General features: G+C 40.9%; 1 protein-coding gene and 1 pseudogene across 1 annotated transcript; one reads left to right on the plus strand and one right to left on the minus strand.

Annotated features, from left to right (window-relative positions):
- Nucleotides 1-242: 242 nt before the first annotated feature.
- Nucleotides 243-23,213, plus strand: LOC102520173 (zinc finger protein 665-like). The gene is given in 7 exon segments (XM_032487972.1): nucleotides 243-304; nucleotides 5,985-6,075; nucleotides 9,192-9,251; nucleotides 9,253-9,319; nucleotides 9,796-9,876; nucleotides 9,879-9,923; nucleotides 19,377-23,213. Coding segments are annotated over 6 exon segments (2,907 nt in total). The 5' UTR covers nucleotides 243-304; nucleotides 5,985-6,003; the 3' UTR covers nucleotides 21,959-23,213.
- On the minus strand, nucleotides 3,775-4,424 carry LOC102519932 (annotated as a pseudogene).
- Nucleotides 23,214-23,229: the final 16 nt, after the last annotated feature.

The raw sequence follows: 23,229 nt of genomic DNA on the forward strand, positions 1-23,229 counted from the left end.
TTCAACGATCTTAACTTAAGCAGGAAGCAAAGCTGCTCTTCAAGGATCAAAAGACACCGCTCCAAATCCCTAAGGGACGTCTAGCAGGAGAGGCAGAGGGACAGCAGAAGCCCCGCCCCAGCCCCGCCCCTGGTCCCCCCCGCCCACCCGTCTTCTCTCCTCGCCCCGCCCCTCCGCTAGCGCCGCGCTCAGTCCCCTCCCACAAGCGTCACGGCCAACGCGCTTTGCGCTTGCGCAGTTTCCCCCAGACCGGGAAGTGGATTGCGGAGCGGAGGTCACCACCGGGAGCTGAAGTCTCACGTAGGTGCGTGAATTTCCTCTTTCTAAGGTAGTAAATCTGCACTTTAGGGGTAACCCCATACGTCCTCAGAGTGTGGGAGCCACTGCGGAATTTAAAATCCCCGCACCTGCTCTTCCACCCTAAGTAAATTCGAAAGGGCTCATGTCATTTTGGGCTTAAAACCATTCTGACGCTGGTCCCTGCCCTTGGCTTGTCTTCGTTCGGAAACGGACACACCGCCTTTCGCGATATTTTCCTTCATAAACCCTTTACTAACCTCCGCCCGCCGTGTAAAGTCCCTCCTCCTTGTATAGACGGCGCCGCTCCAGGTCGGAGATCCTTTCTTTCGCGTCTGAAACCGCTCTGAGGCTGGTCTCTGCCCTTGGCTTTTCTGCCTTCGGTCACGGAGACACCGCCTTTTGTGATATTTTCCTTCGTAAAACCCTTTACCCTCCCTTCCCCCAGGTAACGTCCCCTTCCACGAGGTGGACTCGCGCCCCCAGCCTCGCTCTCTCGGCCCCTGGAGGGCGGCGCCGGCCGCCCCGCTCCCGTGAGGCCGCGTCCTCTCCGGGGTCCCGGGATTCTGGGGAGCCCGGCCTCTCCTGAAACCCCCCTCCCTCCCAGCCCCTCTGTCCTCGCGTCCTCCTCAGGCCGGTCCTTCTGCTCCGCGGGCCTCCCATTCATAGTCAGCCCTTCCCCCGACCTCGTGTAGGGGGAGGTGACCTGGGCCAACCATGTGGCACTCATGGTTCTTCCATCCCAAATTCCACCCTGCTGGAAAATGGTGCTGGGAGAGAAAGAAAGGGCAAGTGGTGACTAGAAGAGCAGAGGAAGAGAGAGCAGAAAGGAAGTCTAGCCACCTGGGGTTCCAGAGAGTGGGGAGGAAAGGTGGGTAACAGGATAAAAGGAGTTAGCCCGGAGAACAGAGAGTGAGCAGAGATGGAGGAAGAAAGAGGCAGAAATAACGTAAAGATTTAGGGCAATCAGAAAGGCTGGACAGAAGGAGCAACAAGAGGAGGCACAAGTTGCAGAGTGGGGCAGGACAGTTGTCACCAAAAAATAGGAGGGGAGAGACAGCAGGAGAGTAGAGGGGAACAAAAAGAGAGAGACAGAAATAGGGAGACAGATAAAAGGAATGAAATGGAAACACATAGTAATGCGGGTAGAGGGGGACACGATGCAGATGGGTGGTGAGTTGTTTGGATGCGGGCGATTAAGTCGTGATATATTGATCTGTGGCTTTAGTATCTAATACATTTAAAATTTGTTTGGATTTTACAGATGAGGATGAGAATTGCAAAACTCCTGTCTGTAAGGCTTGTTTATTTTGTAATTACTTGTATCAGAAGATAACTTACATTTGCAGCCCCTGTTCAGCCCGGGGGCAGTAACTTGATTTACTGAGTTGTGAGTCACCCCCTTCCCATTTCGTGATACAGGGTAGAGATCAAGGGAGAGGACACGTGGGGTAAGAAATGACTGACTCTGTCAACACACGGCGCCTCTTTAGAGGAACATTAAAGGGGGGGGGTTGTGTTGGATTTACTTTTTTCTTTCTGATTTCTTTGTATTTACTTATTATCTTGTAATAAATCTTAGTATATTCAATTTCTACTTTTCTACAAATAATAACTTCTGAAATAAGCTTTGGTGACCTTCTATAATCAACTCATGTCATTCTTTTCTAAATACGATATATTCTCAATTTTTCCATCTTTGACACCAGAATTTTTAGATTTTTAAAAAATCACAAATTATTTCACTTTTAAATTTTTTTGAAGTTTACTCGGTGCTGTGTGCTTCTTCCTCTTTCTCTTACATACTGGAAAAGTTCTTTGTTAACTAGTAATTTTAGACTTTTGACGAGTACTTGGTAAAGATGTCAATGATCTTTTACATTAATAGTCAAAACCTAGTTTTACCAGTTAGCCTGATATTCCGTGTTCTTCCCTTTTTGATGATCTGTTAAATTGGTGAGCTGGAAGGTGACATGAAGTTGTTCCCTCAGGTCCCTCTTGACTGTCTCTGCAGATGGTGGAGGGTGGGCTGAATGGGCTTGGAACCTTCTTCCAGCAGAGCCCATCTGTTCATGATGAAGTTTGCTCAGAGCTTTCTTCTAAGCTGACCCCTTAAAATGTTTTCCACATCAAGTGCTGTTGTTTTGCAATTCTTATTAAATTGTTTTACTGTGATTTTTTTCTGGAAAAGAAGAACTAAATGCCTGGTATCAGTGTGATGAGACCTTGGAAGAGATGTTCCCTTTGCTCAAGCACATGTGAGAAGGACCTGGTGTTTTAAATGTTGAGAGTGATACAAGCAGACTCTGCTCACTGGCCCTTCAGGCTGCTTTCTCAGCATTGTTATATCTGGTCTTTTCGCTCAATTGAGACCTTCTCTGAAATGTCCAGACCTTCTCTCTGGACCTTAGCAAGCCTCCTTATAACATGGAGATTGGAGTCTAGAACAGAAACTCAGTGCAAGCAATCCTTAGATGCCTTTAAAACTCAGCTACATGATGTCCCCAGTTACTGATATGTTTTCCCAGAAGGGCCAGCTTCTTGACCTTGATACTGAATGCCCAGGGTCCCTTGGGTGCAGCTTGTGCCTTCCTGTTGGGATGCCTGTACCTGGAGACCCCTGTTCTTTTTGGCCCTGTTGCTCAGTCACTCATGCATGGAGGAGAGGAAGAGAAGTGGGGAACATGGAGGGGAGCCTGTGAGGTCTGCAGGAAGATTGTGGAAGCAATGTGGGCCTAGAGGAGCCTAATGAATAGTGTGTCCAGCTGTTCCAAATGTGGATATGAGATATCTGCTTGGAGCACCTGGAAGTGGGTTTGGGCTAGTTTCGAGCTGCCTTGCAGGGTTTGCAGTGCTGTGATGCCTTACCTCAGCTTCTTGGGACACAGAGACTGAGCCTGAGCTTTGCGTGCCTGTCTTTAATTGGGTAGCTCATGATCTCACCTGAAGGGGAGCGAAGGAAGTGGAGTCAGACAGAGAGAAACTTGATCCAAGGCCTGAGCAAACCTGGGGGCTGTGGGTGCAGGAGGATGGAGGCCTTGGTCCTGAGGGCCTGGATCTAGCAGGTGCCCCCCAGCCTCCACTCCACACAGTGACTTCTGTGGGGTCTTTTAGGAGGGCAGGAATCATCGTGCAAGTGTAGAAAGTTTCAGATCAGCTATGAAAGACACAAAAGAGAATTTGGAGTGTTTCCTTGAAAGATGTGTATCACTGGAGACATCTCATGTTAATTTCTGGAGATGACAGTATTTGGATTGGGGTAACTGTGAATGAGCATACTGTGTCTTCTGGTCTAGTGGGTCCCTGGGTATCCTCCTGTGTGTTATTCCATCATAAATACATGCATTATTGGGGCTTGGTATATATTTCATAAAATTATATAGCAGAGTAGGTGGTTCATTGTTGAGTGTCTGGGGACTTACTAAGTTAGTATGAGTCCAGAAGAGAAATGATGGGTCCTAAGCTTCCATGGAAGGATTTTTTTTTTTTTTTTTTTGGTTGTCAAATAACCCTTTATTAGATCATTTTCCTTCGTAGTTCTTAACTCGCTGGGCATCCCACCGCACCACCGTTGATGTCCTCTATGATGTCGTGAGCGTGGTGGCCACCAACATTGCAGCCCACAGACTGGGCAGTCCCCGGGATCTCTTTAATGGTTCCAGAGAGCTCTCTAGCTAGAGATCGGTGCCTGCATCTGTCAGGCAATGTTGGCAGTCTCATCAAAAGTGATGTCTCCACTGTGCTTGATATTTTTCTGCTTCTTTCTGTCTCTTGGTGGTTCCTTGAGGGCTTTGATGTTGAGGGCAGAAGCAGAAGGTACCACCTCAGTCTGGGCCTGTCTGTTCTGAATGGTCAGTTTCACTGTAATCCTCAGACCCTTTCAATCGCCGGTCGCCTTGGCAATGTCATCACCAGCCTTTTTTGGAGACAGACCCAGGGGACTGATCTTGGGGGCCAAGGCAGATGTGGCACCAACTTCTCCACCAGTGCACCTCAGGTATACGACTTTGATCTCTGGTCTCGTTGGTGGAGGTGGCTAGTGTCGGATGAACCCAGATTCAGGACGACCAAAGAAAGTTGCACCTTGGCCTCCTCAGAGCCAAAAGCCAAAAGCGGAAGGATTTCATTAGAGAAGACCTGATGGGGACAGGTGTATGGGCTCAACTTGAGAGGGGTCACAAAATCCCATAACAGAGGGAATGTTTGTTCCAAGAATCAGAGTGGGGAAGACGCAGCTGCTCCTTCCTTGCTGCGGGCCCAGCGTGGTTACCCTGACGTCCTCTCCCTGCGTCTCCAAGACGACACGTGCACACAAAATACCGAGAAAGGGGAACCCTTGTGCACTGTTGGCGGCAGTGTGAACCTACAGCTTTGTGGAAAACAGTATGGAGTTTCCTCAGAAATTAAAAACAGGACAGGCTTGGTATCTCGCAGTTCCGCTTCTGGTTGTGTACCTCAAGGAAATGAAAGCAAGATATTGAAGGGGACGCCTGCACCCCCGTGACCCTTACGGCACGTGTGCGTATTTTCACAACAGCCAGGATGCAGAAACAACCTCAGTGTCGGCCGACGGACAAATGGATGATGAGGACATTGTGCAATATTGTTCAGCCATAAAAATGAAGGAGATTTGGCTTTTTATGACAAAATGGGTGAACCCAGAGGACATTACACTAAGTGGATTAAGCCAGACAGAAAGAGACAGATATTGTATGATCTCCCTTACGTGTAAATTCTAAAAAAGTCAAACTCACATTACCAGACAGGAGAATGGTGGTTACCAAGGGTTTGGAGGTGAGGAAGATGGGGAGATGTTGGTGTAAAGGTACAAATATTCACTTGTAAAATGTGTAAGTTCTGGGGATCTAACGTATAGGATGGTGACTGGCTAATCATACTCTGTTACTATATTTGTGAAATTTTTGGAGAGAGTAAATCTAAAGAGTTCTGAGCACAAAGGCCCAAAAAATGGTAATTGTGAGTTGATAGATGTGTTACTTCCTTCATTGTGAAAAACAGTTCACAGTGCATATATCTGTCAAATGATCACATTGTATAGCTGATAGGTATATATGTAGATATACACATCATTTTCATTCGTCAGTTATAGCTCAATAAAGCTGGAAAAAACAAAGAAAGGGGGAGGTGTGCTGGGCTTGCCTCCTCTCAGAGGTGCTCAACCCAGGCTTCACATCTGGTTGATGAGGTGTTTTGCACATGTATGCGCCTTGACTAGAGATTCCCTTTCACATGGTCAGTGTGGAGTCCTGCCTCAATAATATTTAAAGTTCCCGGTGATTCCAGTCTGGGTCCCTCACTGAGCATCCTGACTCAGTCCTCCCATCCTGAGGGCTGGGATCCGGGCTGAGGGGGAGGGGGCTCTGCTTTGCATGGAGATGGATCAGGGCCTGGTCTGTGACCTGAAGGGGGCTGTCGGGTCCAGCTGAGGCGCCCGCTGCTGCATTGTGGGTGAGGGGCTCACCAGGAGGGGAGGGTGATGTGAGGACAGTGTGGGGAAACTCCCTTGTTGTTCTGTGTGTGGAGCTTCCTGTCGCGAGTCCCTCCTGGGACAGTGGGCAGCAGAGTCCCTCCTGTTCCACGTGCTGAGGTCTCCCCTGTGTGTGTGGTTGTGGCACAGGGAGGGCTGTGTTGGTTCTCAGCATTAAGCAGCATCTTCCACCTTTCAGGATTGACTTCTGAAGACTCATGTTCCCCGAGGAGGAAGCTCAGGAGAGGAGGAAGAGGACAGAAAAGGACTCGAGAATGGCCCCTTCTCAGGTAAAGTCATATTCTCACTGGATTCTCAGTCTGTCCTTCCTGAAATGCCCTTCTTTGGACTCGCTAATCCTGTCTGATTCTGCAGGTCCTGCCTGACACCTGTACATGCACAGTCACCCAGGGCCCTCCCTCAGCGCCTGTCCTCCCCACTCAGACTCCACTCCCGGGACCTCTGGACCTGGGACTTGTGAAGCGGCTCCCTGGGCGGCGTCCTGGGCAGGCTTCACCCCCGTGGATTGGAGACGCGGAGTCAGTGCTGTGGGGCAGCAGGGAGGGTTTAGGGGCCCATCTGGGTGCGCTGTCTGCTGTCTGTAAACCAGAGAAAGAAGCTGCGCTTGGTGGGGAGAGTATAGCTCGGTGATAGAGTGCCTTTCTAGCATGCGCAAGGTCCTAGGTTCAATCCCCTGTACCTCCATCAATCAATCAATCAACAAACCTAATTACCCCCCAAAAAACATACTTCCCAAAAAACCAAATTAAAAAAAAAAAAGGAAAAGAAGAAGAAGCTGCACTTGGAAGTCAGGTATTTATATGCATAGTACCTGGTAAATTCTGGAAAAGAGACCAGTAGGGGTAAATCAGTTCTCACATTTTGTAGTAGACTTAAAGCTAAATGAGTGAGTATTTCAAAATTTTAATGACTGGGAATGAAATAGAAAGTTAGAGACAGTCAGTGATAGAGGGTGTTTTATTTCATCATGGATTTTAAACTGTGTAATCCACTTAAATGTGTGACATTTGGAGATTCTTGAAATTATTTTCATCACCTTCATTCGTCGGAGGTGTCTTGTCACTCTGTTGACTGTATCCTTTGACACACACAGGGTTTTTTTTTTTAAGTTTGATGCAGGTGAGGTTTCAGCTTCATTCTTTTATTGGTGGATGTCCAGTTTCCCAGCACCATTTGAAGTGTCCTTTCCCCATTGTGTAGTCTTGGCTCCCCTGTCAGAAATTGTTTGGCATATATGCAAGGGTTTATGTTTCAATATCTTGGTCTGTTTTATTCGTTTATTTATCTGTGTTTATACCAGTACCATACCATCTTGCTTTTTAAAGTGTTTTGAAATTGAAAACAGTGTGTCATCCAACTTTCTTCTTTTGCAAGAGTGTTTTGTCCATTTGGGGGTCCCTTGAAATTCCATGTGAATTTAATATTTTTTTTCTATTTCTACAAAAATTGCCATTGGGATTTTCATAGGGATTCCATTGAATCTATAGAACACTGTGGGTGGCGTGGACATTCAACATTAAGTTTTTTTTTTTTTAAGTGAAAGCAAGTTTATTTAGAGAGGTACACATTTCATAGATAGAACGCGTGAATCTCATCTCAGAAGGGAGAGCGGCCTAGATACCTTTTTTGATTTCTTTCCTCAAAGTTTAGTGGGTTTGGGTGTAGAAGTCTTTCGCCTCCTTGGCTAAATTTATTCCTAAGCCTCTTTTCTTCTTTTTTTTTTTTTTCCTGATGTTATGGTAAAAAAGATTGTTTCTCAGTCTCCTTTTCAGATTTTTCATTGTGAGTGTATAGAAATGCAGTGAATTTTGTGTGTTGATTTTGTATCTTAGGACTTTTCTAAAATCATTTTTTATTTGTAACATTCTTCTTGTGGAATCTTTATCGTTTTGGATGTGTCAGATCTTGTCATCTGCAAAAAAAAAGATAATTTTACTTCTATCTTTTTCTTGTCTGATTGTTCTGATTTGGTGTTTCAGTATTTTGTTGAATAGTAGTGCAGAGAGTGTGCATATTTGGCCTTTCCTGACCTTAGAGGAAAAGCTCATTTTTCACCACTGATTTTGATGTTAGCTGTGTGCTTTTAGTATGTGGTTTTTATTAAACTGAGAGAGTTTACATTTTTATCTTTAAATGTTGTTGAATGTTGTCAAATGGTTGTTTTTGCATCAGTTCAGATGATCATGTGTTATTTTTTTCCTTCATTCTATTGTGGTGTATTATATTGTTCTTGTTGTTGTTGTTGTTGTTGTTTTATGGAGGCACTGGGGATTGAACCCAGGGCCTTGTGCATGCTAAGCATGCACTCTACCACTGAGCCATACCCAATACTGATTTTTTTAATGTTGAATCATCCTTGCCTTGTAGGTTTTTGATTACTGCATCAATCTCTATGATTCTGCTCATATTTTTTATTTCTTTATGATTTGGTCTTTGTAGGGTGTATGTTTCTAGGGACTTACCCATATCTTTAGGTTATGTAATTTTTTGGCATAAAATTGTTCATAGCACTCTCTTTTAATCCTTTTTAAGATTTTCTGTGATTCAGTTACGATTTCTCTTCCATATCTGATTTTAGTCAGTTGAACATTGTCTTTTTTTTTAGTCTAGCTAAGTATTTGTCAATCTTTTTTTGGCAGGGGGTGGTAATTATGTTTATTTATTTATTTATTTTTGGAGGAGGTACAGGGGACTGAACCCAGGACCTCATGCATGCTAAGCATGTGCTCTACCACTTGAGCTATACTTGCTTTTGGGGCGGGGGAGGGAATCAGTGTTTTTAAAATATTTTTAGTGAAGTATAGTCAGTTTAGTTCAAGTGACAGACAGAGTGTCTGTGACACAGTTTTCTCCTTTGAAAGACAGGAACATGCCTTTCTCTAATGAGCTGTTACGTAGATGACAAATTCATACATGTAAAGCATTTAGAGTGACGCTTAGCACATAAGAAGTATTCAGACACCTTTAGTCCTTGTTGTTAGCATTGTCATAATTTAAGTTTTGAGCTCTCCCTAAAGCCACTGTGGACTTTGTCGTCTCTGATGATAGCACTCAGACCGTAGCTCATCTAGTGAATATTACTCGTTGTGTAGAACAGAGTATCTACCACTTCTGCATAGGCAACCTGTGGTTGAATTTTATTTGTATGTTTTTCATGTATTGTCCACAAGAATGAGTAATCCACACTGAATGAAGGATATTATAATCTTTATGAAAAGGCATAAGGAATTAAAATTGTAGACCCATAATTCACTCCAAATACCTTTCCACGGATCTGTCAGAACACACACTTCAGCTGACTTGATCCTTACCCCTCTCTCTTCTCATTTTGTGTGCAAATAAGAGTTCTCCTCATGGCCCCTTGGGAAAATGTTTTTCATTTTAGGGAAGTTTGACCTTCGAGGATGTGGCCATCGAGTTCTCCCAGGAGGAGTGGGAGTGCCTGGTACCCTGCTCAGAGGGCCTTGTACAGAGACGTGATGTTGGAGACCTGCAGGAACCTGCTCTCGCTGGGTGAGGAGAACTGCCCTCTAGAATTCAGGATCTGCCCTTAGGTGTCTGCATTTTCCCTGTGTGCCTCTTGGGAGCCTGTGTTTTGCTTGACTGATCTGAAATCCCTGTTGCCTCAGACGTGAAAAGCTTCATGGTGTCGTGCCAGGGGTTTAAACTTGCTCTTTCTTCGGCTGATCTGCCCACCTTATGTTGCACCGAGAGTTGTTCCGCAGCTGAAATACTGATGAAGCCCAGTTGGAAACTTAAAATATCCAATTCCCCATTTTCTACCCCATGCTTTTGATTCCCTACTTGGAAGAGAACTAGATGTCTGCACATTATACTCTTCCCCATGCATTCTGAGGAGGCAAGCAGTGAATGAATGAATTTGTGAAATGTTTTCCAGATCCGTTTTTCATGTACTCTTTCCTCTGCTGATCAGAGAGCTGGGATTCTGGAAAACCCATAGCACATCATTTATTTCTTCTTAGAGGCAGGAATTTTGGTTTCTGACCTGAATATTATTTGCATTTTGGAGCAAGAGCAAGCGCCTTGGACTGTGAAGAGTGACGTGAGGATAACAAAAAGCCGAACAGGTGGGAATGTATGAAAAGTACGAACCTGGGTCAGATCTCAGAAGGGCAGAGAGGAAGCCACAGTGTTGACAGTGTTTAGAAATCTCTCCGTTCGTCGGAGAGTTCTTTGGGAAAACAAGCTTATTACTTGTGACCTCGTGGGGGAAGTTTTTCCTCTCCCGTACGTACCACACTGTCCTTCAACATGTAAAATTCATCCTGTCACTTCTCTGGTGCTGCAGCTCCACTGGAGACAGAGCCAGAGTCTTTGTCAGGATCTCTTTGCCCTCTGGCTCCTGTCAGCTTCTTGCCTTATTTGAGCAGCATGTGGTGAACTGTTCAAAGGAATGTCCTTCCCCGTTGATCACTTCTTCCATACTTGATCCATGGGATTTTCCATTTTTTGTCTATGTAGATAAGAGCTGAAGGCTCATAGTCCTGAGCCCTGGCCCGATCTCAGTTTCATTCTCATTTGCTGTACTTGGAAGAACTAATGAAATGATGGGAAACACTGACTGCCCTTTGTTTCCATCTGTCGCCCCAGATCCTGCACGGACCTGCCTCAAGCCCTGCCTGCCTGCTCAGGTCCCTCAGCCCTTTCTTCTGTTCTGCTTGTGCCTCCTCCTTCAGGGGGGTGTGCAAAGGGGCAAAGGGCGGGATCTTCTGTGCTTGTTACTTAGGAAAACTGTAAAGGCAGTGGACGGAGAGAGTCTCTTTGACCCCCAGTCCTACTGGGGAGCATATATGAATCTTCCAGGCTCTGAGCTTGGCATCTGGGTAGAGCGCAGGGTCCCACATTAAGGGTCTATAATATCTGGCCCTCATATCTTGTCTTTTTCTCACTCTTTGACCTCTTTACCTGGCCTGGGAATGTAGACTCTTCTCGGTGTCATGTTTTTTTTAGTTTGTGTGACTTTGCCTCTGAGATTGCTTTTTATTTATTTATTTATTTATTTATGTTAATGGAAGTACTGGGGACTGAACCCAGGACCTCATGCATGCTAAGCATGTGCTCTGTCACTAACCCTTCCTACCCACCCACCCCCAAAATTGCTTTTAAAATACACATTATTAGAGTCTCAAATTTCATCCTGAGATTTTCGTTGTTGTTGGTTTTGTTTGTTTGTTTGCTTGCTTGCTTGCTTGTTTGTTTGTTTTTGTTTTTGTTTTTTGCTGTTGTTGTTGCTGCGATAAGCCGTCTTTAATGGAAGGGTTTTACTTGGTAACACAGCATTCTTGATGGGAATTTTTCCACTAATATGTGGCAGTATAATTCTGCACCACTTGAAGCTGCTGAGCATATTGGTCAGCGTGTCCCAGGACCCTGAGGTGGAAAGTATCACAAGAGCTTGACTGAGCAAGACGTGTTTCCAATTTTTTCCCCCCACTTTTGAGGAGTATTACAAAAGCACGTCTCAAGAGCGACTGTGACAATGTTCTCACGTACTGATAATCATCCCCTCTGAGCCTCAATAAATGGTGTAGAAATTTCTCCTTGGGAGAACATTGTCCAAGTTCACGTCCTCGTGTCCCTGAGGCTGCTGACTGAACTATTTATTGCTCATGCCACATTTTCACCCCCTGTATGTGTCATTGTTTATCCGACCTCAACAAATACTGTTTCGAAGCGTCCTAATGAGGGAGCTTATGAAGTTGAATGGTGCCTTCAATGAAGTACCGTGTTTTGTTTTGATTAAGCCATTGCTACTTTCATCTTGTACATTTCTGTGCATTTTAAATGAAGTTGGTGTTTATTTAATCATCAGGTTCCTGTCTGATCATGCTCTTTGTGTTGTTTTCTTATTTGCAATGTGTGGGAGGATTGAATTTTGGAATGTCCCCCACCGCCCAACACCCATTGTGAAACTGGTGAGCAGACCCTTTTAAAGTTCTTGATAAGTTTTAGTATTAACCTGTTTTCACATACATGATTTGCAAATATTTTCTCCCATTCTACAGATTGTCTTTTGACTCTCCCGAGTGTGCTTTGACACACGGAAGTTTGTCATTTCGATGTAGTCCCATTTATCTGTGTTTACTTCTGTTGCCTGTGCTTTTGTGGTGATGTGTGCTCAATCACTGATGCGTCCAGTGTCGTGAAGTTTCTCTCCTACATTTTCTTCTAGAGGTTTTAGGCTTTTAGGTTGTATGTTTAGAACTTTGTTCCATTGTTAGTTGGTTTTTTAATGTGGTGTCATGTAACAGTCCAGCTATGTCCTTTTACAAGTGGGTATCTTAATTTTCTCAACACCTTTTTCAATAAGCTGCTTGTCCCTCATTGAGTAACCTTGACACCCTTCTGGGACATCATTTGACCACATATGCAAGCATGTATTTCTCACATCTTTTCTACTGGCCTTTCTGTCTTTATACCAGTACCACACTCTTTCTATTCATTTTGCTTTTTAGTAAGCTTTGAAGTAAGGAAGTGTGAGACCTTCAACTTTGTTCTTTTCAGGGTTGATTTTGATATTCCTGGTGTCTTGAGATTCAATGTATGTCCTAGGATGTAAGTACTTTTTTTCCAAAAATGATATTGTGGTTTTGCTAGGTATTGCTTTGAATATCATTTTTAAATGATTTTCAGTTATTATTCTGTAGTTTTATCTTTTTTTTAATTGACGTATAGTTGATTTACAATGTTGTGTTACTTTCTGGTATGCAGCTTAGTGATTCAGATAGATTGATAGACAAATTCCTTTTCCTATTTTTCATTCTAGGCTATTACAAGATACTGAATATAGTTCCCTGTGCTCTACAGTAGGACCCTGTTGTTTATCTATTTTATATATAGTAGTTAGTATTTGCAAATCTCAAACTCCTAATTTATCCCTTTTCAACCCCTTACCTCTCTGGTAACCATAAGTTTGTTTTCTATGTCTATGAATCTGTTTCTGTTAAATAAGTTTATTTGTGGTTTTTCATTGTATATATGTGTGTGTATTTCCTGTTTCAGATTCTTTTCCATTATAGATTAATTCAAGATATTGAATATGATTCCCTGTGCTGAACAGTAGATCCTTGTTGCTTATTTTATATATATATATATTATATATATATAGTAGTGTGTATCTGTTAATTCAAAACTCCTAATTTATACCCCCTTTCCCCTTTGTTTTTATGTCTATGAGACTATTTCTGTTTTGTAAATAAGCTCATTTTTATCATTCTTTTAGATTCCACGTATAAATGATATCATATGGTATTTTTCTTTCTCTTTCTGGCTTACTTCACTTAGTATGATAATCTCTTGGTCCATCCATGTTGCTGCAAATAGCATTATTTTATTCTTCTTATGGCTCAGTAGTATTCCATTGTATATTGTATTTCTCACAACTTCTTTATCCAGTCATCTGTCAACGGACATTTAGGTTGCTTCCTTGTCTTGGCTACTGTCAATAGTGCTGCTGTGAACGCTGAGGAACTTCTGTCTTTTTGAAGTAGTGCTTCCTTTGGATACATGTCCCAGATGTTTGAACCTCTTCATCACTTTTATTAGTATTCACATATTGACATTATTATATTCTGATCCATGAACTAGGGATATTTGCATTAACTTGTTATCTTTTCTAATATTTTTCAGCAATGATTTTAGTTACAGTGTACAAATCTTTTATGTGACTAAGATTGTGCCTAAGTATTTTATTCTTTTTGATGCTGTTTTAAATGGAAATGTTTTCTTAATTTTCTTTCTGATTGTTCATCATTAATGTATAGAAACAAAAATTTTTCCATGTTGATTTTATGTCTTCTGATTTCTCTGAATATATTCATCATTTATATCTGCGTGTTTTCTGGGGCAGAATCTCATGTTTTCTACATTATAGTTTATATCATCTCTAAACAGACATAACTTTGCTTCTCCTTTCTCTAATTGAATGCCTTTTTTTCCTTGTCCTTTTTTCTGGCCAGGACTCCAGCTGTATGTTAATAGAAATACTGAAAGCAAGTATATCTTGTTTCGTTCCGGATCTGAGAGGAAAAGCTTTCAGTCTTCTACTGTTGAGTAGGATGTTAGCTGTGGGCTTTTTATATATGTCTTTTAATGTGTTATGGTAGTTTACTTCTATTCTTACTATATTGGGTGTTTTTCTTTCATTTTTTAATGTGCAATTTTACATTGAAAGATTTTCATTTGTTGACCCACACTTGCATTCCAAGAATATATCCTTTTGTGTTAGATTGCATAATCCTTTTAATGTATTGTTAAACTTGGTTTACTCTCGTTTGACTGATGATTTTTGCATTGATGTTTATCAGAGATACTGGTCTGTGGTTGTCCTGTAGTGCCTTTATCTGGCTTTGGTTTTAGAGTAATTCTAGCCTCATAGAATGAGTTTGGAAGTATTCCCTGGTCTTAAAATTTAGAGGGAGAGTTTGAGGAAGATTGATAAGACTGAACTTAACTCTTTTAGATGTTGAGTGGAATTCAGCAGTGATGCTATGCTAGGTTTCCTTTGATTTTGATTAGTGATTTTTGATTAGTGACTCAGTCTCCTTACAAGGTATAAGTCTGTTCAGGTATTTTATTTCTTCATAACCCAGTGGATAGGTGATGTGTCTCTAGGAATTTATTCCTTTTTTCTAAATTTTCCAATATTTGGGCATAGAATTGTCCTCTTCTAATTGTTTTGATTTCTGCAGAATCAGTTGTAAAGTCCCCACTTTCATTTTTATATTAGTGATTTGAGTCTAATCTACTGAAAGGTTCATTAATTATGTCCATCTGATCAAAGAACCAAATTTTATTTTTGTGATTTTTTTTGTAGTTTTAAAATTCTCTTTTGTATATCTCTAACTTAATTTTTTCTTTCTACCTTTCCAGCTCCATTTTTGTTTCCTGAGATCTTTTTTATTTTCCTTTTTAAATTCTTTTCATTCACATGATAAACCAGAATCTTCTGTGTGCATTCCTTTGTATTTTCTCTTTTTAAGCTTTGAGATATAATTAACATATAACATTGGTGTAAGTTTAAGTGTACAATGTGATGATTTGACACATACTTTTATTTCAAAAAGATTACCACATGTTTGTTAAGACATCCATCAGCTCACATAATGACAATTTTGTGTGTAGTAAGAACTTTTAAGGTTTACTGTCTTTTAACTTCCAAGTAAATAATATGGTATTGATAACTAGAATCACCATGCTGCACATTAGATCCCCAGAACTTATTCATTTTACAATTTGAAGTTTATTCTCTCTGACTAACATCTCCCTGTTTCTGTCAAGCCCCAGCCCCTGGTCATCACTATTTTGCTTTCTGTTCCTATTTGGCCTTTTCCTCCCCACACATGAGTGAGAGCACACTGTATTTGTTTTTCTCTCAGACTTATGTTACTTAGCATAAGCTCCTCAAATGCCATCCATGTTAGTACAAGTAGCAGGATTTCTTTTTTTTTTTTTTAATTTTAATTCCAATGAGCAGAGATCTATTTCCACATGCTGCGCCTCCAGATTCTTTTTGTTTTAATGGCTGAATAATATTTCATTATGTAAAGAAACCAGACTTTTTAAAATTCATTCGTTGGTTAGACGCTTCGGTGGTTTCCGTGTCTTGGCTCTTGCTTACGGTGCTGTAACTAACATGGGGTGCGGATCTCTCTTCGTCATAGCGATTTCATTTCTTTCTGACATACACTGAAATGTGGCATAGCTACATTACATGGTACTTTAAAACAATTTTTTTTTTTAAGGAACCTCCATGGTGTTTTCTCCAGTGACCATAACTAATTACAGTCCTGCCAGCAGTGCAGTAGGATTCCCTTTCTTCCACAACCTTCCCAACGCTTCTAGCCCTTGTCTTTTTTTTTTTTTTTTTTAAGTGAAGTATAGTCAGTTACAGTGTGTCCATTTCTGGTGTACAGCACAATGTCCCAGTCATGCAGCTACATACGTATATTCATTTTCATATTCTTTTTCATTAAAGGTTATTACAAGATATTGAACATAGTTCTCTTGCTATACAGAAGAAACTTTTTTTAAAAAAATCTATGTTATATATTGTGGCTAACATTTGTAAATCTCAAACTCAAATTTAGCAGACATAGTAAACAATCTTATAGTTACAGGAGAAAGGGTGGGAAGGGATAAATTTAGCTCTTGTCTTTTTGTTTATAGCCATTCTAAAGGTGTGAGGTGCAGTCTCCTTGAGGCTTTGATTTGCATTTCCTCCTAAGGGGGGAGCTGGGAGCTGGGAGACGTCTGCCTGTTCCATCTCACTGCACTGTGCCTGGGAGGGATTGAGTCAAAGCCAGAAAACTGTCATGACTGTTCCTACACTTTTTCGTTTTGTGTTTTGAGTGTAGGCATATGTTTGGGTGCTCCAGCTTCTTACCTGAAGTTCAGTTAGTCCAAAGGGGTTTTTTGTTTTGTTTTGTTTTATATTGTTGTTAACTTAGTGTCTCCTTGAGCTAATAAGTGAGTGCCTGGACTTTATTGGTCTGCTGTCTTGCTGGCAACTTTACACGTCTCTTTTTAATGGCAGAGATTGTGTTAAGAGATCCAGTGATATGATTTCCAGGGATTAGAGCAGCCCAGCAAAGGGGACGTTATTATTATTAATACCAAACAAGAAGCCTTAGGCTAAAAAGTTGATATATCAAATTGTTAAATTTCTTTTTAAATGTTAGGTACTTAATAATTTAGTTAGCAAGATTTTTCTTTATTTTTTTAATGTATTTTTAACTTAATTTTTTTGTGGGGGGAATTAGGTTTGTTTGTTTGTTTTTTAGTTCTTTTTAATGGAGGTGCTGAGGATTGAACCCAGGACCTCGTGCATGCTAAGCGAGCACTCCACCACTGAGCTATACCCTCCCCAACTTTCTTTTTCTTTTCTTTTCTTAATTTATTTTAAAATATGTTTTTATTGAAGTATAGTCAGTTTACAGTGTGTCCATTTCTGGGGTACAGCACAACACTTCAGTCATATAGGAATATGCATATATTTGTTTTCATATTCTTTTTCACCATAAGTTACTATAAGGTATTGACTATAGTTCCCTGTGCTACACAGTATAAACTTGTTGTTTATCTATTTCTTATACATTAGTATTTGCAAATCTCCAACTCCTAGTTTATCCCTTCCCAACCCGTCCCCCTCTGATAATAAGTTTGTTTTCTGTGTGTCTGTTTCTGTTTTGTAAATAAGTTCATTTGTCTTTTTTTTTTTTTTTTTTTTTTTTTTGGATTCCACATATGAGTGATATCATATGGTATTTTTCTTTCTCTTTCTGGCTCACTTCCCTTAGAATGACGATCTCCCTGGTCCATCCGTGATCCATGTTGCCTCAGGTTTCTTTTTTAACTAAAATGATCACATCCTAAAATGCACCTGCCTTGGGAAAGACCTCCTGTTCTGTCTGTTTCCTGGAACAGCCCTGCTGCCCACCCAGCCAGGAGATCATCGTTGTGAAACCGTGTCTCCCTACTTCGCTGTGCTGTTGATAAGATCTCATTGTGTCTGGAAGAGCCTGTACAGAACAAACTCATCTGTCTTCTCTGGGTGGCCGTTTCCTACTTTTCCCTTCCAGGTCCTGCTTATTCCATTCCTGAAAATGTCTCTGGAATGTCTGTATTTTTCTCTTGAATATCTGTTCCTGGAAATGGAACTGATGGACATTAAAACTGGCACATTTTGTATTATTACAGATGAAAACCTGCTTTCTCCATATGACATCACACTCTCTTTTTTAGATTTCCTTTTTTGTTGCATGCCCACCATATCATTCAGTGGTTAACAGTGAGAAAATATGGTGCTACCTGCTGAACCAGTTCTTTTCTTCCAAGTTGAGTATGTCCTTTGCCCTCCACCATCATGCAGTCACAAGCTTTGCTCCCACGGGTCTGTTACTCCCCGTCCCCGCTTCTCAGCCTTCCCAGTTCTGACCTTTCCTCATGTGGTGCCTTGATGTGGATGTTATTTCCTAGCCTATTGAATTTCTTCTCCTGAGCCCCCCATTTCCAGAGCCCTTTCTCACCCATCCCGCTGTCTTCCCACACTGCTCATATTGGGGGTGGGGGGAAGGCATGTGATTCGTACAATGAACTAATTTCATTGGATGGAACCTAAATTAATATGCACAGAAGTGGTGACTCAGAAACCGTTTCCAGGAAGGATGGTGAATAATGTTAGTTATACAGCTCTGTCCTTTTTTTTTTTTTTTTTAATGGAGGTACTGGGGGTTGAACTCATGACCTCGTGCACGCTAAGCACGTGCTCTACCATTGAGCTGTACCCTCCACTCCACCCTCCAGCTCAGTTGTTGTATCGCCCTTGAAACTGTCTTTCTAAACCCTTGGTATTATTTGTAATCTGTGATCTACACCGCTTGGGTGGACAATCATGCTTAAGAACACATTCTGTGAGTCTGTAGGTCCAGGTTCAAATACTATTTCTTTGACTTATTTTCTGGGTGAACTGAGGTTATGCACATTAACCCTGTGAGTCTAATGCCCTTATTTGAAAAATCATGGTAATTGGTGCTTTTGGATGCCTTAGAGTATTTCATGTTCCGTGGTAAAGACTCAAAAATTACTTTTGTTTAAAAGAGTATATTAACGTTCATGTTTACTGTGAAATATCACTTTGTCTACATTATAACTTGTATGTTTTTGTTTGTAATTGATCCTAACAACATTGTCTCTAATCATAGTTCATAAATGTTCAAAGCACACTGTATTAAGTAGATTTTGGGGCCAATGAACTAGGTAGTTTAAACTTACTGCCTAGATAGGGAACAACTCATTGCTACTTTTGTCTTTCAATTCTAAACTGCCATTTGTTTACATTAATCATCAGATAAACTTTTTTGGGTTATTTACCATTATAGTATATTGTTTGTTCTTCAGCATTTACTTATGTACAAGTCTGAAAAAATCACACATAATATAATACTTTTCTCTCAGTTATGAGACAGCAGTGTGCTTACTGCCAGTTGGTGTGTGCTTTGGAATAATGGTGGAAAAACGCCCTTTCTTTGAGAACTAACATAAAGTTTGTGCATCATTAGAGGTTTGTGTTTGAAACTAGACTACCCTAAAGTTATTTTTTAAATTTTTAATAGTTTTTATTTTTCTCAATTCCATATCTTTATTTTTTAATTAAGGTATAGTTGACTTGCAATATTATTTAACTTTCAAGTGTCCAACTTAGTGGTTCACAATTTTTTTTTTTTAAATGGAGTTACTGGGGATTGAACCCAGGACCACTCATGTGCTAAGCTTGCACTCTGCCACTGAGCTATATCCACCCCCACTGTGATTCAGTTTTTAAAGGTTATATTCCATACAAGTTTATTTTGAATTACATGTGATCACTTTTTCTTTAGTAAAGAATCCTATTCCTTTAATGTTCCTTAAATTTTGAACATCATGTTTGGGAAGTTTCATAACTCTGTTCAGGATAAGTATTATTTTTGGTTTAAGATTATGTTTTCAGCAAGAAATTATGTATTTACAAACTGTAATTAATAGAATATCTATGGTTCTTTATATCTTGTAGATATCTTTCATATACATGTGATGAAGAAATTACAACCTAAAATGAACAGTGACAGAGAAGTATTCCAAACAATGAGGTTGGGGAGACATGAAAGCCATGAAATGAAAGATTTTTACTTCCAGGAAATCCAGGAAAATACACAGGAGTTTGAGTGTCAGTGGAGAGATGGTGAAGGAAATGACAAACAAATGCCTGTAACCTGTAAAGAAAATCTCACTGATAAAAGAAGTCAGTGTGGGAGAAGGGATATAGGAAAGAAGCCCGTTGAAAGCAGGCTTGGATCCAGGTTTGGAGATAAACTTCTGATACATCAAACTGAAGGGGAAGTTCTTCAATGTAATCAAGCCGCAGAGTCTGTCAACAGTGTTGACTTGTCACTGCTTGAAAGAGTTCCTCCTAGTGACCAAACTCACATATCAAATACACATGAGAATGCCCTCATCCATCCTTCAGGACTGACACAGGACCAGAAAGCACATGGGGGAAAACCTTACAAATGTAATGAGTTTGGCAAAACATTTCATCAGGGCTCATCCCTCACTGAGCATCAGATCGTCCACACAGGAGAGCAGTCATGTAACTGTGATGAACGTGGCAAAGTCTTTAGTCGAAATTCAGATCTTGCAAGTCATCAGCGAAATCATACTGGAGAGAAACTGTTCAAATGTAATGAGTGTGGCAAGTCCTTTAATTATGGCTCATCCCTCCGTAGACACCAGAGAATCCATACAGGAGCAAATTTATATAAACGTGATGTATGTGGCAAACTTACTAGTTGGAATTCAAACATTACTGTTCATCAGAGAGTTCACACTGGAGAGAAGCCTTACGAACGCAGTGAGTGTGGCAGAACCTTTAATCATGACATGACCCTCGTTAGACATCAGATAATCCATACAGGAGAGAAACCGTATGAATGTGGTGTATGTGGCAAAGTCTTCAGTCAAAATTCAGAACTTAGAATTCATCAGAGAATTCATACTGGAGAGAAACCCTATAAATGTAATGAGTGTGGCAAGGTCTTTAGTCAAAATGGAACCCTTGCAAGTCATCAGAGAATTCATACCAGAGAGAAACCCTACAAATGTGATGTGTGTGGTAAAGCCTTTATTGTGCATTCAAGCCTAACTTACCATCAGGTCATCCATACTGGGGAGAAGCCTTACCAATGTAATAAATGTGGGAAAGTTTTTATAAACTGTTCGCACCTTACAAATCATGAGAGAATTCATACTGGAGAAAAGCCATACAAATGTTTTGAATGTGGCAAGGCATTTAAGCAATGGTATTATCTTAGGATTCACCAAAGAATTCATGCTGGAGAGAAACCGTACAAATGTGATGTTTGTGGCAAAGCCTTCAGTATGCATGCAAGTCTAACTTACCATCAGGTCATCCATACTGGAGAGAAACCTTACCAATGTAATGAATGTGGGAAGTTTTTTATAAACCGTTCACACCTTACAAATCATAAGAGAATTCATACAGGAGAGAAGCCGTACAAATGCACTGAATGTGGTAAGGACTTTAGGCAACTGTCTGACATCAGGGTCCACCAACGAATTCATGTTGGAGAGAAGCCTTTCAAATGTAAAGAATGTGGCAAAGCCTTCACTCAGGGTTCAACTCTTGCTACACATCAGATAATCCATAAAGAAGAAAAACCATATAAATGTGATGTATGTGGGAAGGTCTTCAGTCAAAAGTCACACTTTAAAATCCATCAGAGAATCCATTCCGGGGAGAAACCATACAAGTGTTACGACTGTGGGAAAGCCTTTCGTGTGCGTTCAAGCCTCACTTCCCATCAGATCATCCATACAGGAGAGAAACCATATAAATGCGATGTCTGCGGCAAGGGCTTCAGTCAGAATTCACACCTTGTGAATCATCGTAGAATTCATACTGGAGAGAAACCTTACAAATGTAATGTATGTGGAAAAGCCTTCAGTATGCAATCAACCTTAAATTCCCACCGGGTAATCCATATGGGAGAGAAACCACATAAATGTGATGTCTGCGGCAAAGGCTTCAGTCAGAATTACCAACTAGTGAATCATAAAAGAATTCATACAGGAGAGAAACCTTACAAATGTAATGAGTGTGGCAAAGCCTTTACTGTGCAGTCAAGCTTAACTTCCCATCAGATCATCCATACAGGAGAGAAACCACATAAATGTGATGTCTGTGGCAAGGGCTTCAATCAGAATTCACACCTTGTAAATCACCGGAGAATTCATACTGGAGAGAAACCTTATAAATGTAGTAAGTGTGGCAAATCCTTTAGCATGCGATCAACCTTAACTTCCCATCAGGTCATCCATACAGGAGACAAACCATTTAAATGTGATGTCTGTGCAAAATCCTTCAGTCACAGGTCTCACCTTGCGTATCATCAGAGAACTCACACTGGAGAGAAACCCTACAAATGTGATGTGTGTGGCAAGGCCTTTATCTTGCGTTCAAGCCTGTCTTACCATCAAGTGATCCATACTGGCGAGAGACATTACAAATGTAATGAATGTGGCAAGGCTTTTAGCAGGTGTTCACTCCTTAGGCTTCATGAGAAAATTCATACTTGATAGAAACTACAGAAATGTATTCAGTGCGTGGAGGCTTTTAGAGAATGGTTTGACTGTAGTACTCAGTAAAGATGCCATTCTGGAGAGAAATTTTACAAATGGCATGAGTGTGTAAAACCTTTACTCAGGGCTCACATCTCACCAATCATCAGGTAATCCGTACTAGGCAAAACCTTACACATTTACTGAAGACTTAGGTATTGTTTAAACTCAGAGTTCACCAAATACTTCATATTAAAAATGCAGTGAATGTGTCAAAGTTTTAAATGATTGCTCTCATCAGGTGCAGGAAAGAAACTATACAGATATGCTAAACGTGAAAACACGTTTTAAGAAACTGTGTTCTCAGGGTTCACCAAAGAATTCATGTTGGGGAGAATCTGTAAAAATGCAATGAGTATGTGAGTTTTTTGACCAAATCTGACAACAGCATACATCCAGTAACCCATACTAGGAGTAACTTTAAAGTTCTCCAACATTAACCTGAGCTATTACAGAATAATTGCAAGTCATAACATGTTCAAACTTAGGACATGCGAATATCACAGGATCAAGGTCCTATGTGGAAATGGCCCAGTCTCTTCTAATAAAATACAGAATACTTTGAGTAGTCTTAAAAAGGCTGCATGGCTACTCGTGATTTTTAAGAGAATGCTTGAAATCTGTTGATTTTATACCTTTCTTACAGGCCCTTCATGATGGTCTGTGGGGAGGAGTCAGGATGAAGGGGCCAGATTGATAAGGTGTGGTTCATTCATATCCATCTTTCCTGGAGAAAAAAAAAAATCAAATTCGATAGTGTATGAATTTTCATCAGGGAGGGGCAGAGAATAATGTAAAACTATGACATAACTCATCAGACTCACGTTCAGGGTGCCCTTCTGTAAACAGGCCACTGGATTATAGGTCAGAAAGCTCTACCTGCTGACCGTGAACACAGAAGGCAGGACATTAAGGGACTGGACTGTTAACAGGAGGAGAGTGACAGGTTACTTGGGACTTAATTTTGTGGTAGAAATAATGTAGGGGAACTGGTGGTCAGATTCTCCATTGAATGGCAAAGCTGTTGTATAAATCAATGGTTAATGAAAAGTGAGTCTTATTCTTGGAAACTGAATAATGAGCAGTTAACCGTGAATGGAATTTAATCAAAACAAACAATAATTGTATTTGTATGATTCACCTTTAATTGCTGCTACTGTTTTATTTGGAATGTATCATGGGTCTTGTGTTGAATAAATCACTTTTGTCATAACCCTGGATGAATCATG

Source organism: Camelus ferus, chromosome 9 (genome assembly GCF_009834535.1).
Source record: "Camelus ferus isolate YT-003-E chromosome 9, BCGSAC_Cfer_1.0, whole genome shotgun sequence".
NCBI lineage: Eukaryota > Metazoa > Chordata > Mammalia > Artiodactyla > Camelidae > Camelus > Camelus ferus.